At 42.6% G+C, this 17,479-nt stretch overlaps 2 protein-coding genes across 2 annotated transcripts; one reads left to right on the top strand and one right to left on the bottom strand.

Annotated features, from left to right (window-relative positions):
• Window positions 1-366: 366 nt before the first annotated feature.
• Window positions 367-8,023, top strand: ROPN1L (rhophilin associated tail protein 1 like). The gene is made up of 5 exons (XM_010168334.1): window positions 367-497; window positions 2,411-2,534; window positions 2,696-2,857; window positions 5,231-5,406; window positions 7,960-8,023. Exons 1-5 carry the CDS (start codon window positions 367-369, stop codon window positions 8,021-8,023), a joined length of 657 nt encoding a protein of 218 aa, XP_010166636.1.
• Window positions 8,024-9,737: 1,714 nt separating this feature from the next.
• On the bottom strand, window positions 9,738-16,771 carry SNRNP48 (small nuclear ribonucleoprotein U11/U12 subunit 48; the record flags this gene model as incomplete). Its single annotated transcript, XM_010168333.1, has 6 exons — window positions 9,738-9,787; window positions 10,675-10,839; window positions 11,855-11,970; window positions 12,425-12,546; window positions 13,447-13,635; window positions 16,697-16,771. Coding segments are annotated over 6 exons (707 nt in total), but the record flags the coding sequence as incomplete, so codon positions are not given.
• Window positions 16,772-17,479: the final 708 nt, after the last annotated feature.

Below are 17,479 nucleotides of genomic sequence, written 5' to 3'. Positions count from 1 at the left end.
GCTTTCACCATGGCATGTGTGGTGCGACTTGCCTGGATTACTCGTTCTACAAATATGTATTGTGGAAGGTTTGAGAAGGAAAAATCAACTAAAAATTATCTAAAAATAGCTGTTAAAGTAGTAGTTCTCCTTACCCCGAGCTGTGGTTGGACTCCAGGCTCCAGTCTTTTACTTGGTGTTGCTATCAAGATCAAGTTATTTAAGAGACTCGCAATGCTCACGTGTTTACCCTTGAGTAGGACAGGAGGGAGCTTTGGGAGAAGCACTGTTCCACCATGTGCACACACAGGTTTTCATTTGCATTCTGCATCTGTGAACTGTTACTATTTTTTCTTCCAGGTCCCTGTAACTGAACGCAAGCAGACAATGCCTCTTCCAGAAACCATCTTTTGTGCTCAGCAGATAAAAATTCCCCCTGAGCTACCTGATATTCTGAAGCAATTTACTAAAGCTGCTATTAGGACTCAACCTCATGATGTTTTGCAGTGGGCAGCTGCGTAAGTAGGATGTGGATGTTCACATAATGATGTAGCGCTGTGTGTATGGACACACAAAAAGTTGCTGCTCCTGTTTATTGTGCAGTGGAGCTGGCTTGAATATTAAACCAGCCTGTGTATTGCATAGGCACTTTGTACATTAATGCAGCATGTGGGCCTATAAAATTAGCACAGGACTTGATTTATTTTCTGTTTCATTGAGGTTTAGGACTGGCATATTTCTAGAATAGTTTGATTTCCTTATAGAAGAATGCATCTTAATTTTGTTGTTGCTAATTACTCTGTCCTTTAAGACCAAAGAGGTCCTTTAAGACTTTAAAAGACCAAACCTTTTTTTCCCCCCTCTCATATGAGACTTAATTCAATTCTCAGAATTTAAAGGAAACCTAGAAGTAGCTTTCTTAAGCTTGCCTAGGTTTTGTTTGTTTGTTTCCAAGAACAAGATTAAGGAATGTCCTTACATGTTACTGAAATAGGAAAAGAGCCTGAAAAGTTGTGAGTTCTAGATGATAGTCCACATAATAAATCTCTTCTCATAAAGTTGATTTAAGTTATTAACTGTTTCTTCCTCAAATTCCTCAACTTTTTCTTTTTTTTCTTTTTTTTTACCTCAACTGCTCACTATAATCTTCTCCTGTCCTACAGTTTGTGTGGCCAAGCTCTGGTATCTGCGAGGTGTGTATGTGAGGGAGGTTAGACCGTTAACAAAGCCAGGCTGGACTCTGGCTTGTACGTTACAAAGGAAAAAACCCGAAGCTGAATGGCTGCAGCTGCAGTGTTAGAGAAAGGCAGCAGGAGCACCTTAAACCAGCGTGGTGTTTCTTAGGAACGTGCTGGAGGTGGAGTGCGGTGCGTGTACCTCCGGGCGATGGGTGTGCAGCGAGCTCACCCCAGTTCAGCAGTTGGGAGTGGCAGTGGCAGCCGCCGGGTTGCTTGAGGCTGCTGGGACCTGGGGCTGGTGCGAGCAGGGGCCGTGCAGCATCTTCTGGATGGGGGAGCCACAGGAAGCAGAGCAAGGCTGTGGTTTCACACGCGCTCTCGGTGTTGTAGTGCTTGTGCCTGTGAATAATCTGATGGGGAAAGAGATCCAGATGAAAAATAGCCCAGGTGTTATATGTACATACGTACCATGCATCTATTTCTATACAGTCACAATAACTCAGTTCTGCAGTGCTCCTTGCTGTGCATTTTGGTGGGTGTTTGCATGGCATGGGGTAGCCTGAGCATGGACATGGGTGACCAGGGCAGATGAGGGAGGTTGAGGGGAGGAACCCTTAGGAGACACCTGTTACTGACTGAATGAAAACTTAGGTTTTTCTTGCCCGGTTCAGATTGCTGGCCAGTTGCAGCAGAGCTGGTTGCTCTTAAGGCTGTGGTAGCCTTACAATTAAAAGGTTGTGCATCTAAAACATTTTCTGCTTTGTTCTTAAATTTTATTTTGGACTGGCCAGAAACAGCAGAGATGCTGATGAGAGAGTTGCAACGTAAATAGCCAGTTGTGCTTTCCTGGTAGCCTATGAGGGGACTGTTAAACAAATGAGCCCTCAGGTGCTTGTCAATCAAATAGGAAAAGCCTTTGCTTTGGTTTGCAAGCACCCTCTGACGTTAATAAATCACTCCTCTGCCTTTGCCAAGAAGGGCTGAGTATATAATGCACAAAATAAGTGAAATGCCTTAAGAATTATAGAACGTTGTAAAAAGGAGCATGTGAAGTCTAAAGATTGTGGTTTCCACTAAAAAGAAAGGTGGTCTCTGGGCATGGGGAGATGGGAGTCGGGCAGGCAGCTTGCCAAGCACTGCCACTCCTGCACTGGTGTGTGTGGATTCAGTCACTGAACTGCGAGAGTGTTTACTTCTGTGCAGCTTGTAGCGGCCATGGGCATTGAAATGCATTGCTCTTCCTGTTCACTCAGGTATTTCTCAGCCTTGTCAAAAGGCGAGACCCTTCCTGTGAAGGAGAGGATTGAAATGCCTTTAGCAACAGAGAAAACAGACACCAGTTTGACCCCAGGACTCCTTAAAGTTTTGCACAAACAGGTACAAACTGGCCTTTATCAAATGCACAGTGCTATCAAGGAATGCTGATGGGCTGGGGAGACTGACTGTCAAGTATTTTATGGATTTTCGTGGGGGACTGTGTTTTTAGTTTTGTTCTGGTTTTCAGAGTTCTTACTGTGGTACCATGATTTCGTTTAAAGCTTTCTCCCAAAGGCGTGGTGAGTGTTGCAGAGCTGAAGGAAAAATGGAAGCAGTTGTGCTTGCCAGAGGAGCAACTGGAAGCCATCCTGCAGCTGGACGACTTTGGCGAGGAGGCGGAATGGATGAAGGTTCTGGCGCTTGGGTGCAGCGTGCTGGGCGAGGTACGTTCGCAGCAGGAGCCCTCCTGTCCAAACCCAAATGGTTGTGTGTGATCGTGTATGACCACAGAATAATTAACATAAATGGACTTTGGGGCATGGCAATTGCTTTTGCAGCAGCTGGCAAAGTGGGTTGCGTGTTTACTTCTGTTCCCCATCAGCTTTTGGTCAGGGGAGCTCAACTGGAAAGAGAGGGCTACGTCTGCATTTTACTGGGGCAGCAGTGGAAGAACAAGCGTGTCCAGAGGGAACTTGGACCATGAGAGAGCAGATGATAGAGGAATAATGCTTATGGCATCAATGTAAATGTCCCTGGAGGAGAACTGGAGGGAGAAATTAAAACATCAGTTTTTAATTGATTATATAGTCAATTAATTTTCCACAGGAGCAGTTAATGTTACTAAATCTACATTTAATTATTTTAAGGTCAGTAATAAAATCTCAGCAGAGCATTTCAACAGAATGAGAGATTATAAAATGCACTAAGCTGATGTTCTTATGAAGTATAATATTTCTAATTACTTCTACAGTAGGGAGAAGGAGTACTAAAAAGCAAATACGTGTTAAATAGTATTTTGAGAATGCTGAAATATCTGGCAGCCCTGAATGTTAACCTGGCCCGGCGATGGCAATCATGTATACATACATTTATTCATTTCAGCTGTGGATTTCTTGATTCCAGTCCCCCTCCCAGCATGATTCTTTAGTTTAGGTTCTTTTCTTAATTTAAAAAAAGTAACAGCAAGGTTACTTATGTAAAAAAAAAAAATCAAAACAGAGTCACAGGGACATCATTCTGGTGAAGCTAGACAGTCTGAATTTACCTCCATCTATCCATCCTTTCAGATATTAAGTGAATTATTTGATTTCCACTCTGCGGATTGAAACCTAAACTTCAGTTTCCTAAACCAGAGAGGAAGGTGCACACAAGAAATTTACATTCATTTTTCTGCAGCTGTAAATTGTGTTCATAGTTGAGTAGGGTCCCGGGTAAGACACCAGAGTAGACAAGTACGAGCTTCTTAAAAACACCAGTCGGCCAAAGTATCTTTCCTGTAAAGCACTGATGCGTTTTTACAGCCTTGGAGAAAGGACCACAGAAGTAGCCTGCTAAACTGCCTTTGCAAGGGGGGGAAATCGATGTGAGTAACTTCTGCTGCGTGGTGAGAGGGAGCGAGCGGCAGCCTGGAGAGGCAGCAGCAGGAAGCGCAGCGGCGCAGCAGCAGCAAACTGCGGAGGCTGGAAGGCCGTGCCGGGGCTGCCATCGCATAGGCAGCTGCCTCCCCTTCCCCACAGGGGCCTCCCAGGGGAGGAACTGCATTAAGTGGAAATGTTAAGGGGTTATAAAATTGCACTTCTCTGGCCTGTGTTCTCTGTCTTGAAGAGATAAGCATTTATATTAAACGTTACTGATCTACTGGTAGGAAATACTTACCTTTTAACAAAGTCAGTGCTTGCTTATTAAGGAAGAGGTAAGGACACATTTTGAAAAATTCATATAAAAAATATTACTGCTTGGTTAAAAAAGCCTGTGTGTTTGGTTTTTTTTCCTTTTTGTTTATTTGTTTCTTTGTTTTAAGGGCATCCAACCAGCCTATGACTCAATGAAGCTCCATGCTGAATTTTTCCACGTGTTTCCCCATGTAGCTCAGCATCGATAGGGCACCAGATTATAGACACTGTATTGAACAAAGGATTTTTTTAAAAGTATATTTGAAATGAATGCTTTGAGGCAAGTTTGCTCTGAAGGGAACTTGGATGTTATTTGGCTTTAATTAAACTGAAACATTCTTCAAATGCTTTTTGCCTCAGTGCTTTTTCTACTAACTACTAAAATGGAACTTGTGTACAAGTAAGGAAAACAGTAAATATCAGCATTGCTAAAATTATTATCGTATAATATTATGTCATAGTAAAAGAAATAATCTAAACCACATGATTTTTCTGGGTTTTGTAGATATGTCTGTGGTAACTGCTGCTGAGAATTCTTTTAGATCTGTTGAGATAACACCTATGCACACGTAGGTACATACATACGGCTAGAGATGGTGATGTTTGAGCTTTTACGGTAGCAGAGTAGAGCAATTTGGCCATACTGGAGATAGAGCTCAGACAACCCCGTGCAATCTTTAAACATCATGGGGTTCTGGTATTTTTTTACTCCAGTTTCTACTAGAACTTCATTATTGTTTCCATCCTTGCACCTGCACTGGAGGGTAAATTTGGGGTGGAAAGCTGGGTAACAATGACAAAGCCTTAATCTCATTTGCACTCGCTTTTAGTGGCTTACAGTGTGGATTTTGTCATGGTGTGCAAAGGATGTTCATGGCTCTGATGCTGTTCCTCTTCATCTCTTGACTGAACCCCCTCCTACAGTCCTTGCTGAGTTCAATGAAACATGCCTGTGAAATCTTAACAAGGGACCCAGAAGGTGGAGCGGCTCGTGTTCCCTTCGAAACATTCTCGTTCCTCTACTCCTACTTGGCCAGTATTGATGGAGAGATACCCGAGGAGAAAACTGAAGCATTCCTCCACGGAATTAAAGAACAAGCGTAAGTAAAAATCTGTGTGTGGAATTTTAACGTGTGGGTGACCCCTGGGCTCTTCATGAACCTTTAATTTCAGATGAATACCTTCACTTTGGGTATAGTCATAACAACAGAAGTAAAGGCTGACTAAGACTATATCAAAAGTGTACATACTTCATTTTTAAGTGTTCAGCATTGCGGTATGAAGTGTTAAATGATACATTCTTATTTATTCATCTTTCTTTGAAATACTGAAGTCACTACTTGGTGGTATAATTTTCCCTGTAGGAAGCAACTATATACAGGTTTGTATCATCTGCATATTACTGGTACTGGAACCAGCAGCATCTTATGAGCTGCTCTTTTGATTTAACATAGATCGTAAATCAGATAATTTAATTAAATTTAATTAAATTAAATTTAATTATCAATAATCATAAATCAGAACTCCCAGAGAAACTGGGAGTTCACACTTGAAGTTTTTGTCATATTTCTCCTGAATTACTTCTCCCTGTAAATTTTCCAGAGAAAACATTTAGTATGTACTTGGTCTTAAATGGTTTGGCTCTTCAATTTTTGTAGTATTAGCTGTGGTAAATTGTCCTTCTTGGAACGGTCATTGTGTTTGTGGCCTCCAGTGGATATAAAGGACAAAGGCAGGACATAGTCCCACCTGAATAGTTCGTCCTGTTTTGGTATTTGTACCAAGCTGGGGTGGTTGGGTGCATTTCTAGACTGTTGTTTCTCTTTCTGCTTGCTCTGAGATTGGTTGCTAGTTCAGTGTCAGTCTTGCCAGTAAGCCACGAACTGACGCAGGTCTTTACAGCAGCAGATGTGCAGGTTGAAGGCTAAGCAGACGCTTGCTGCCTGGCTATCTCTCTTGCTGTCAGCGACAGTGTGTTTAGGTCTCTTCTATGCTTCAGTGTGATTTTTGGCTTGTTTCATAATGAAGAGACAACCCCATTCTCACCTCTTGACTTCATCAAGTAGTTTGTTAGCAAATGCTGAACCACTGTGAATGACAGCTCCAGTATATCAAGGCAAGGTAATTATTTGTAGCACCTTATTAGTGGGGTATCAAAGGTCTCGCCGGTAAATAGCACACAGTGTGCTCTGGGGCAGGTGGGATCAGTGGGACTGGACACAAAGAGAATGTACCAGTCACCTTAATGGTGTAATATATATGCGTGTATATGTATTTATATATGTACATACTGTGGGATATGGAATTGAAAATCTGCATGTGTGGTGTTTCTGAGGACTTGCAGGATCCTGAGTGGTCTGTACGCTGCCGGTGTTTGGTACCAGAGTCTGTATGTCATATGCTCACCTTTCAGTCCGTTAGGGCGAAACGGCAGTGTGAAGGCCACGTGCATTTGGATACCAAAACACTTCGATCAGAGATATGGGCAAGTTTAGGGATTGCATGACTTCCCGTTTCTGTGAGGACTTAAAGGGTGCAGGCCAAGAGAAAAGCCAGGCAGGTAGAGCTGTACCAGCTGTGCTGTGCATGGTCTTGGTGCAGGATTTTAGGGTCTCCTAAGTGCTCTCCAGTGCTCTGCATGTTAGCAAGATGGTCCCAAATGCTGCTCTATGGCCAGGAGGTTCCTCCTCGCTTTGTACTCTGGTTACCCACAGTATTACTAGGTGTCCTTCTTACAAGACTGGTTAGTGAACAGTTGATGTTTGTTGATGATGATCACTCCATTCAAATTGTGCTGCCATTTTCTGATGTGCTGTCACCACTGTTGGTGCTTGCAGCTTGTCTGTTCTGAACACTTCTGGACACCTGCACTTCATGATGATCAACAGGGCATTTGCAAAGTTCAGCTGCCTTTCTTTGTGAGCACACTAACACCATTCTGCTGCTTTAGACAGATGGCTGATTATATTTTTGTCCACTTTTACAACAGCAAAAACTTGAAATTCAGAGGCTTGTGCTAACAGCTCTGCTAACCAGGCCTAACTCCTGCTAATTGCTACAGGTGAAGATCTCATCTCTAATAGATCTGGACGGGTTACGTGAAGCCTTGTGCCCACAAACTCAGTGTCAAAACCTTGTAACTCTTTAGCAGATGGAGGACAGGATCCATCAAGATACTGCATATGTTCTGTCTAGGATTAGCATGGAATTAGCATTAGGAAGGTATGAAAATGACAGTGTCTTCAATCAGCTCTCAGTGATAAACTCCCATTTATTTTATCAATACTCACACAAAATGCTCTTTATTTTGAATCAAATTTAAAAGGTCTGCAACAGGCTTGTCCTCTGGCTGCTGCCTATGTGGCATGTTTGCAGACAGATACTGATTCTTCCTACCACCTCTCTGGAACTGGCCTTTCTGTTCCGGATTGCTACCAGCTCCACGTACATGGGAGCTCAAAAATGCACAAGGACGCAAGTGAACCAGTTTGTTTTGTCATTAGTCACCAGGTTGACAATTATTTAATAAGAACTACTTTTAAATACTAGCACTCTTGCTTGCTATTAATATAACCCTCAGTTGTATCTTGCCCAGCGCACGAGGCTCTACCATGTTAGTGTTGTTCTAACACATCTGGTTTATTCCTTTCCAGCGACCGACAAACGGGCATGGTGCTGCTCAGAAACTTCCTGACCCAGCCCTCAACACTGGTTTGATCACGCCTAGTCTTCAGCACCAGGTGAGAGGGGGAAAAAGGAATAAATACATGCAAGAAAATTTGTGTTCAAAGGACTGTTATTTGCACATTACAATGTAAGGCAATGCTCTTCTGTGGCACTTCCTTTTCTTTATCCCACTGTTGCAATCGCCCTTCAGGGGCCGCTAACTGAATGCATGGTTATGCTGTTCTCTTCCCTCTCCAGTACTGCTGCTCACACCTAGGGAGCGATACGTTGTTTATATTGAGTGAAATGTATTTTGTTATGCTTCATAAGGGATTTGTAAGAAAAGAAGTAAAACACAGAATAAAATTTAGAGAAGACTGGACAGCTCTAATTGGGGTGTTTCTCATTATGCTTCTGGATAGCACTGACTGACTCTTACACAAATAGAGTTTGCCCTTTGGCTGCATGAACAAGCTCTATGCAATGAATAGCTTTACCAGGCTTTACTCACGAGAACTTCATGAGAACCCTGGGGCTGAGCTGACAGAAGAAACATCCTGCTCAAGAAAGGACTGTGATGGTTCCCTATTGTTTTCCCTCTTATAAGGACCCCTTCAGAACTTAAATATCCTTTTCTGTTCTTAGATGCATGTGTCTAATTAAGGATCTGTTTTAAAATAAGTCTTGTTTTCTGACAGAAAAAGTTACTGCAGTTGTCGAGTAGGTGAGCACATGGAATGTCCTCTCCTGGCAACTTGATCAAACAGAAGAAAGTGTTGTAGAAAAGATGGATCTGTAACCTTGTTCTTTGCTATCTGCTTACTTTGTTGGAGTAACAAGCTTGGCTGATGGTGACTGACCTTGCTGTAGATTGGGTGAAGAATTAACAGAACTACAAATTGATACAATAAAAATCTCACTGAAGTGGAATCCTCCTGCACACTCTTAATATGTACCTGCGTGTTGTGGATTGTTTTATCAACCTCTATCACTAATACTTTGTTAGTCTACAGGATGGGAACTCTTCCTAGTTATTTGTGGAAGGAAATGGGTGTTTGAAAATGGCAATCAATCAGCAGTATTTCAAGTGTCCTTGGTACCACCTCGCCAGTTTCTGTGGAGAGCTATAGTCTCGTCATCGTTGTCAGATTACATGGGTCCTAAATTTCTTGGAGCATGAGATGAGCTTGGGAACAGAAACTTTCCTGTTATTGTCCTTTTACCACTAGCTGCAGTTTGAAGATATTTTAGCCTGCTGGACCACTCTGAAATCTGCCCTCTCACCTCTGGAACATGCTGTAAGCAGACAGTAATGCTGTCTTGCTCAAACACTGCTCCCAGAGGGGACAAGGTCAGGTGGGAGAGGAGGAGAGGAGATTTCTTCATGCCTTTTCCATTTGTAACTGATCCTAGTCTCCAGGGATTAGCTCTGCTCTATACCCACCTTTTGGATACTAACTATGGGCCAGAAAGGCAAATTAAGTACAGTCTCTCACAGATTTCATTCTTCATCTTTGTCAGACTAAACTCAAATAGATGAGAGAGATCAATATAATTTATCAATTGAGGCAGCAGTGTTACACACTTTCTGATACATACTGCTTCCACCCTGACAAACCTTGGCACTCTTTCATTTTTGTCTTCAAGCACAGCTGTGCTGCAACACCAGGATTATGTACACAATGTTACTGTCCCTGGCACAGCAGCAGTAATGACAGTTTCTGTGCAAGTCATTTTTTGATCAGCTGACAAACAAACTAATCGGGTTCTTGTTTCTACTTTCTTCTTTTATGGCTGTGATATTTGTCTTCATCCCTGAAACAAAAACACAAGGATTGTGTTTGCTGTTAGGCTCAGACTGACAGAATCTGAAGGAAAAACAAACAAGTAAGATCTGAAAAGTGGAATGCTCTCAGTACATGTGATCATGTCCTCTTCTAAGGAAGGAAAGTAAAATACTTCAAGACAGTTTATGCCCCATGCTGTTTTAATCAAAGCCTTGCCACGGTGGCAATTAGCTTAGAACAGCATCACTGTGTAATGAAGTCAGTTTTGAGACAAGCAAGCGTTCCCACCCATGCAGTTCTCTACAGCATTTATTTTACACATAAGGGACAATGCAGCATTTCTTCTGCACAACAGCTTGGGTCTTTGCTCAAACACAGGTCCCACACACTTATGGTCTTGCAGATGCAAGTGTGCCCTTGTTGATGGTATTAGAAGGTGTGGCCTAGATTTGTTTTCTTTTGCTTAAAAATACATCCAGAACTACTGAAGGGCAACAGCACTGTTTTGAAGCATCTACCAAGGAAAAGCCAGTCAAATGATTGTAAGTCCCAGTGCAAATGACAGCAGAAATCAGCATTAGACATGACAAGCACACTTAATTGGTTAACTGGTTAATGGCTGATCAGGGAGTAAAACAGCCTGTGACAGTACTGCGCTCATCTCATGGCACGCTGATGGAAGTGTCACCTTTCAGATGTCAGAGTAAATTCTGAAGTCTGGATCAGTTTATGATCTCACAGCCAGTTCTGTTTAGTATTAGCAGCCTCATGCCACTGGGTTGTTACACAGTATGTGAGGTTACCTGGCTTTTTAACTGGACTAGATATTCTAATTCTCTGCACTAAATTCTCACAGACAATGGCTACGGCCGCCTGGTTCAGAAGCAGGAGTCAGCTGACATTATTTGTGCTCACCTCTCTCTTTTTCTCCGAGAATCTCTGTCTTTGCCTCTTTCACGACTCCTTTTTCGTTTAGTTGGACTCCTGCTGCTCTCTCTCCTGTGCCTGGTGCGTTCAGTATCCTTACAGCTTCCTCCAGACTGCCGTGAGTCTACTGAAGCTGACCGCCTGTCTTCCTTTCTGAAAAAGAGTTACTGGGTTTATTAAATAAAAATAGTTCCAGTCACTATTGTTTTCAGTACCGATTTTGTAATATCATGACTTAATGATGCAAAATAGGGGATATATCTTTTGTTAAGCCTCTCTAAGGCTCCCTAAGAAACACAGTACCTCCCAAAAGGGGCCCAAAGTCCATGCTCTTTTACGTGCACATCTTGGCACACTATTTAATCCAGTTATTTCTTACAAACACTGCCCACTGCCCCTCGGCCTTATCACATCTGTTTTGCTTTAAATCCCCAAGTCTTCAACTACCTGCTTGCAGTTGCTATCTACAGCTGGAGAACCCAGCAAGCCTGATCTCCTGTTATTTTAATGCTGAAAACAAACACCTCAGCTGTCACCTTTGAGTTCATTTCAAACAACATTTTCATCTCAAAGAATTCCTGAAGCAGCACACAGGGACTGTCACGAGGTAGTGATTTCGTTTCAGTGGCAAATGTTTGGAAGAGTGTGCAGTGTTGCATGACACAGGAAGAAACATGTATACGTAAGACACTCCCGGTTGGCACAGCAGTATTCACAGTGATAAGAACTGTAAAGGGCCCCCATATTTAGTAAGTTAGGAAAACACTTTCTCTGAGGTATTTTATAATATATCTACCATAGCATTTCCCATCATGTGGTAGGGAAGGGGGGGAGAAAAGTGTACTTGTATTTTCAACTGTGCTTCTGTCCCCAGCTATCACATACATGTGCATTTGGACCCAGGGAGCAGTACTGGTTCCCCAGCTCCACCAGAAATGACCTGTTCACTTGCGTCACTTGCAACTCACCTCCTTACCCTGGAAAGAAAGCTAATAATTCATTTTTCCCCATCCTCCATGCAGACAGAGCCTCTCAAACAAGAGCTTAATAGAATTAGTACAAAATACACTCTGTGTCTGTCTCAGCCAAGGTTGGTATGTGCTATTAGAAGGAGGAGGTGATAAGATGCAGCCACAGGCTGCCAAGGAATTTGTCAGCTATGGCATACCTTCCTGAAGGTTTTAACTTCCCTCCTTCACATATCTCTGCATTATCCAACCTATTCTCCTCTTGCCAGTGATTGCTGAGTTCCTCCATATGCACACCAATCACATCCCGAATCACCTGGAGTTCAAGATATATTAAAAACAAACACCAAGAAAAGCAGCGTGTCATGGCAGTGGCCTGAACTAGCAAACAGAGAGCAGAAGGTAAATATCTCCGAAGAAAAATCCCCCCAAAACCCTATACATCACATGTTTGAACGGAAAGTCTTATTTGCAGAAACGGGTATTTCAGCATAAATTTAAATAGCACCATTTTACAATAGACAGTCAACTCTATCTTGCTGGCATTTTCACACTCAAGATTTAATAGGCAAAAATGCTCCCGTTATTTGAAGCTTGCTGCAAAGAAACAAAAACCAAAACCTGATTCCTCTTAGTTTGCAACTCTAATAAGGCAGGGTGCAAGAAGCGGAAAGAGAGAGACATTCTGCTTGTCTGAAAAGGTCTGTCATTGTTTATGCTGATGGACAATAAGCACTTTTGTGCAAAAAACTTTCTTTCCAGGTACTCACCTCAGTGTAAGACTTCTTTGTTATATGAACATTCTTGGCCCTATACGACTGCCGCCGCCTTTTGTAGTCTCGCATTTCAGCCAGAATTTCAAGATGGGACTTCGGACCTTTCTGACTATCATCTAGTGAAAAATTGGAAGCAAACCAAATAGGGATTATCACCTGCAGATATGCAAGTCTGGTGCTTTAGTAATAGAAGTCTGACACTTAAAATGCATCGTGTTCTTTCTGAAGTTTCTCCAGTAACTATTATGAAGTCATTACAAGCTTCCTCTCCAACCTTCTTGATAGTTACACAAGACTAAAAAACCACCAAGCAAATGTTACGTGACCTCAGTCTCCTGACATGATCCAAATCAATGTACAGGCTTGCGATTTGGTCAAACACCTACAAAATGTGGGCTGTGTTTTCAAAGCTGGTACTGCAGTAAGACACAAAGACTGAGAAAGCCAGGTTCTGTAAAACATCTCCCTGTGGAGATGACAAACGCTATCTCCCTACCCCCTCGGCACAGCAGCGCCCGCAGGATAACGCAGATCCTTCTGTTGCACTTGGTATAGTTACAAACTGGCGTGACTCAACAGGGACAAGAGGCCTCTGTCCAACACACCCATTTGTTCATTGCTCAAAAGCTCCATCAGATGACTCCCAACATTTCTTGTTAGGCTTCTACTCTTAAGTGATCTTCTATCTCATCATCTCTTACTGCAAGGCTCACAGTAAGTTGGCAACGTTAAGCAACCTGAAGTCGGTTGCAGCAGACAAAAGATCCACCCACTAAGATACACACAAGATGTGTGCCAAGAGCAGAGCACTGGGGCTTTCTCAGAAGGAAAACAAGATAAGGGCAATCAAACTAGTGTTTTCTCATGCCAGGTCTTCATTGTGGCTTTTAAGAACAGTATGCTTTTCACAATAAAAATAGCAGAAGCAGTTCTGTTTTGGCTTTCAACAAAACTCATCTAACTACACAATGGGAAAGTTATGGGTGATAAATTCAACAATAAACTGTTCTTCAAACCTTGGGTGATTTTTGCTGCTAAATCCACAAAGAGGTCGCTGTCATTTTCCGTGATTTGGGATCGAGACCTCTGTTTCTTTGTCTCCTCAACAACATAATCATACAGAGCGAGGCGATCAGCTTGAGCCAGGTCACAGGTAAAACGCTTGTGATTCTGAGGAACTTCTACAGGCAGTAACGAGTAAGATCCTGGAGGTTGAACAGACAAGCCATTATTAGTAAAATAGCATAATTATACAGGAAAACACCGAGAAGCTCAACAAACAAGCAATCCAGTAAACACCCATGCTGTTCTCATCTCTCCCCTACAAATCTGTAAGAGGTTCTTCATTCTTAATCTGAAAGGATAAAAATTGCTCAAAGAAAGAAAAGGCTCAAATCCCTCCCCAGCCCCTCCCAGGCGGCGTAACCTCTCCTGACTGCTCACACTGTTAATGACAGGCTTTCATGTGCTTTGAAGGGATTGTGCTAGATGAAATCAAAAGGACACTGCATTGTGCCATCAATTTCAGCTACTGGCTTACAAACTAAGGAGAGGAAGCTGCAGCTCTAACTTGTGGGTTTGTCTTACTCCTAAGATTTTCTATAAAGTACTAGCTGCAAAATACCTGCTGTTCTGCCAACAAGGAATGAAAGCGTCCAGGAGAGTAGACAACTGGGCACTGTGCAGATCAGTCACACTCACACTGTCACTTTCTCCAGCGAGCTTTTATAATAGACTGCCACAGGCATTGATAGCTAAAAGGGCTACAAAGGCACTTTCAAGATGCTCCAGATCAGTTCAGATAACTAAAGTTATGAAACAAACACGCTGCCTGCACACTCTTCCTGCCCTGAAGGATCAGCCCAGTGAAAACTCCTCCCTTTCCCCAGTGAAAACACACATCCTCCAAACAAACAATAAATCCATTCTCAATCCCTTGCAACAGCAGCAAAGCGACTTCCCTGAAGATACAGGCTGCAGTGTTCTAGGATACTGCCTGCAGAAAAGCATTTCACTTGAGAACATTCAAATGCCCCCCAGCCGCTGACCTGGCCTCCATAATCCCGCTCCCCACAACCCAACCTTCTCCCTGCAAGGCTCAGTCCCACACAGACCTGTCTCCAGGCAGACAGAAGCGCCAACACCCAAGGCAGGGTGTATGCAGGAGCCCTCACAACAGCCAAGCTACTGCTTCTCTAGATTATTCAGTGCTTAACGGAAGCTGGGCAATCTCACACATCCTGCTTGCACTAAAGGCACTGCAGAAGAGGAAGAGGAGCCACAACTCCTCTAATTTATAACAACAAACCTAAAATACAAGATTTCCTCATTACTGCACTTGGAACATAAATCTGAACTTTTCTAATCTGACCTAACACATTTAAACATGAACACTAAACTTTTATTTTTAAAACACACTATCCTTGCAGGGTCATGGAAACCCATACAAGTGCCCTAATAGTTATGTTTTTACAAGGATTCCACAATTTGTGATGAAGACCATCCTTCCTGTCCTATCATATAGCTATTCTAATATTCTAAATATGGTCAGAATTAAAAAAAAAACAAACCAAAACACAGGAAATAAAATTATTTCCTTTGGTACAGTTAGTCAAAGGAAATTTACAGTGAAGTATACTTCCCACGTGTTTCTGTTGCAGAATTAAACAAACAATTCAAAGACAGTAAATCCTAGAACAGGCCAAGATGCTCAGTGAACACCACCCTACACTGGTTTAGTATTATCTTCAGAGAAACGCAGGCTTGCAGTGAAAACTGGAGAGCAGACAGTGGCATCTAGTGGCTCACTGATCTATCCTTGCAATGCAACCACTTGATAAGAGGTTTATCTGTTTCTTCTCTATGTGGATGTGCTTGTGCCAGATTGATGAGTTACCACTTCCCCCCCCAGAGAAAATGCACCCGACGTATTCCAAACACGGGGCGTCCCGTGAAAACTCCTCCCCAAGCCCCTGTCTGTCAAGGCTCCGTTTGCTGCACCAGGGAAACAAAGACAACAGGCACGTCCAAGCCTAAGCAAGGGCTGCTGTCTCTGACTGCCAGGGTAGGGAAGCAGAACAAATGCACTGTTCCTTCTGCATGCACATGCTTGCCAGACTAAAAGGCTACAGCTAGTAAATGCTGTACCTTTCAGGTGTTGGAGTAATGCCCAAACCATATGCTGCAGCTCCACGGTGGTTTCTACAGCTATAAAACCTTTTTGACTTGTTTTTTTCTACTCTCAAAAAGCAGCATAGCTCAGATTTAACCTACTCCCCAGACTGGTTACAAAACCCAATGAAAAATGAAACATCAAGGAACTAACACGCTGAGAGCAGTGGCGAAGGACAACGTCATATTTGCAGATATATCAGCATATTTATCACATAACATCGAATCATAGAATGTTTTGGGTTGGAAGGGACCTTAAAGATCATCCAGTTCCAACCCCCCTGCCATCAGCAGGGACACCTTCCATAGACCAGGTTGCTCAAAGCCTCATTGGAAACAATCCAACACAGTAACAATAATACACACACAGTTTGGTTTTTTGATCTGAGGAGTGGTGGAAAAGCACATATAGCTGATATCTAACAATTAATCCTTAAACAAAATAAAAAGCAGTTCTCCCTTTCCCTCCCTACCCATCCTATGAAGAACAAGACTGGAGGCAGCAAGAGAAGAATTTGGGCCACAAAGAGCACAAGATAATATCAGCAACTGCAGGCAGAAACTAAAGCATAAACAGCAGGCTGGGACGTGAAGGACTAGTGTTTTAAGAAACTCCTGAATTTTGCAGTGTTGATTTTCCCGTCCTGAACAGAACTGGAGGTCTGAGCAAAATGGATTCAAATTCTCTTATCTGTTTGTCATGAGTAGAGAAAGTAGTTATGCTCCAAAATACACAACAGAAGGAATATTAAAAATAAACTTAAAAAATTCCTCGTAGCAGTTCACAAATGGAATCAAGGAAGCTTAAACTTGAGAAAAAAAACTTTACAGTGAGGGTGACAGAGCACTGGAACAGGCTGCCCAGGGAGGCTGTGGAGTCTCCTTCTCTGGAGACATTCAAGACCCGCCTGGACACCTTCCTGTGTAATTTCGTTTAGGTTCCTGCTTTGGCAGAGGGATTGGACTAGATGATCTTTTGAGGTCCCTTCCAATCCCCAACATTCTGTGATTCTGTGAAGCTGTGAGGGGAGGAGACAGGAGCAGCTCTCCACATGAGAGCAGATGAAGCTGTCTCAGTATCTGCTGGCGACTTACCTTCGCTGTAGCTAGTACTTTCTTTCGCACTTTGAGCTCTAGCTTGCTTAACAATGTGAAACTGCAGATCTTTATCTGCAGACAGAGAAGACAAAAATATCATAGAACTTTTACATCAAGTACTTGGTAGGGTTAGCCTTTATTCCCCAACCTCTATTATGAGACTTATGGTATCTTACAGAATATTGTAGTTTTATTTTTCTAAAAGGGAAGTCTGATCTGAAAATAACATTTTAATCTATTCCATATTTTAACTGAGGGGAGGGAAATAAAAGAAAAGAATAATTTACAAGTTACAGGGATACAGAAAAATATATGTATGTATAATATAACTCCATTCTGTACCATTAATATATCCCCAAATTCTACGGCCAGTTTTTACACCTTCTAAGCACGCATTTTAATATATTTTCTGCACTTGATGCAAGAAGAACAAAGGAAGAAAGTAGAAAATAACCTAAGAGGAAAAAAAAAAAAGATCCCCCTTGGATTTTAAGATGAAAACAGCCAAGTGACCTACAGAGCAGAATTACACAGTGACAAAAGCGTAATGAGTGTAAATTAAGGCAAAGCATGATCTCGAGAAAATAAACCTACAGAATGAAAACACTTTTCTTATAAGCCTTGGAGAGTTTCTGTCTGGCAAGGCAGTGGGTGTGTTACCGTGAGGACACGGGCGAAGTCGCATCACCCCGGGGGTCTTCCCTCATCCCCTGCCTGCCGGCTCCCCCCTAGTGTCCCCTCATGTTCTGCTCCCCCCCAAGTATCCCCTCACCCTCTACT

This window comes from Antrostomus carolinensis, unplaced genomic scaffold (assembly GCF_000700745.2).
Source record: "Antrostomus carolinensis isolate BGI_N321 unplaced genomic scaffold, ASM70074v2 scaffold49665, whole genome shotgun sequence".
NCBI classification, from domain to species: domain Eukaryota; kingdom Metazoa; phylum Chordata; class Aves; order Caprimulgiformes; family Caprimulgidae; genus Antrostomus; species Antrostomus carolinensis.
The sequence above is the reverse complement of the archived record's forward strand: the minus strand, read 5'-3'. Positions and strand labels throughout refer to the sequence as shown.

Bases quoted from the DNA above. Each gene is read 5' to 3' on its own strand.
- ROPN1L (XM_010168334.1), top strand. From the start codon at position 367: ATGCCTCTTCCAGAAACCATCTTTTGTGCTCAGCAGATAAAAATTCCC. The intron at 498-2,410 runs GTAAGTAGGATG...CTGTTCACTCAG, and splicing joins GTTTTGCAGTGGGCAGCTGC to GTATTTCTCAGCCTTGTCAA. The intron at 5,407-7,959 runs GTAAGTAAAAAT...ATTCCTTTCCAG, and splicing joins CACGGAATTAAAGAACAAGC to CGACCGACAAACGGGCATGG.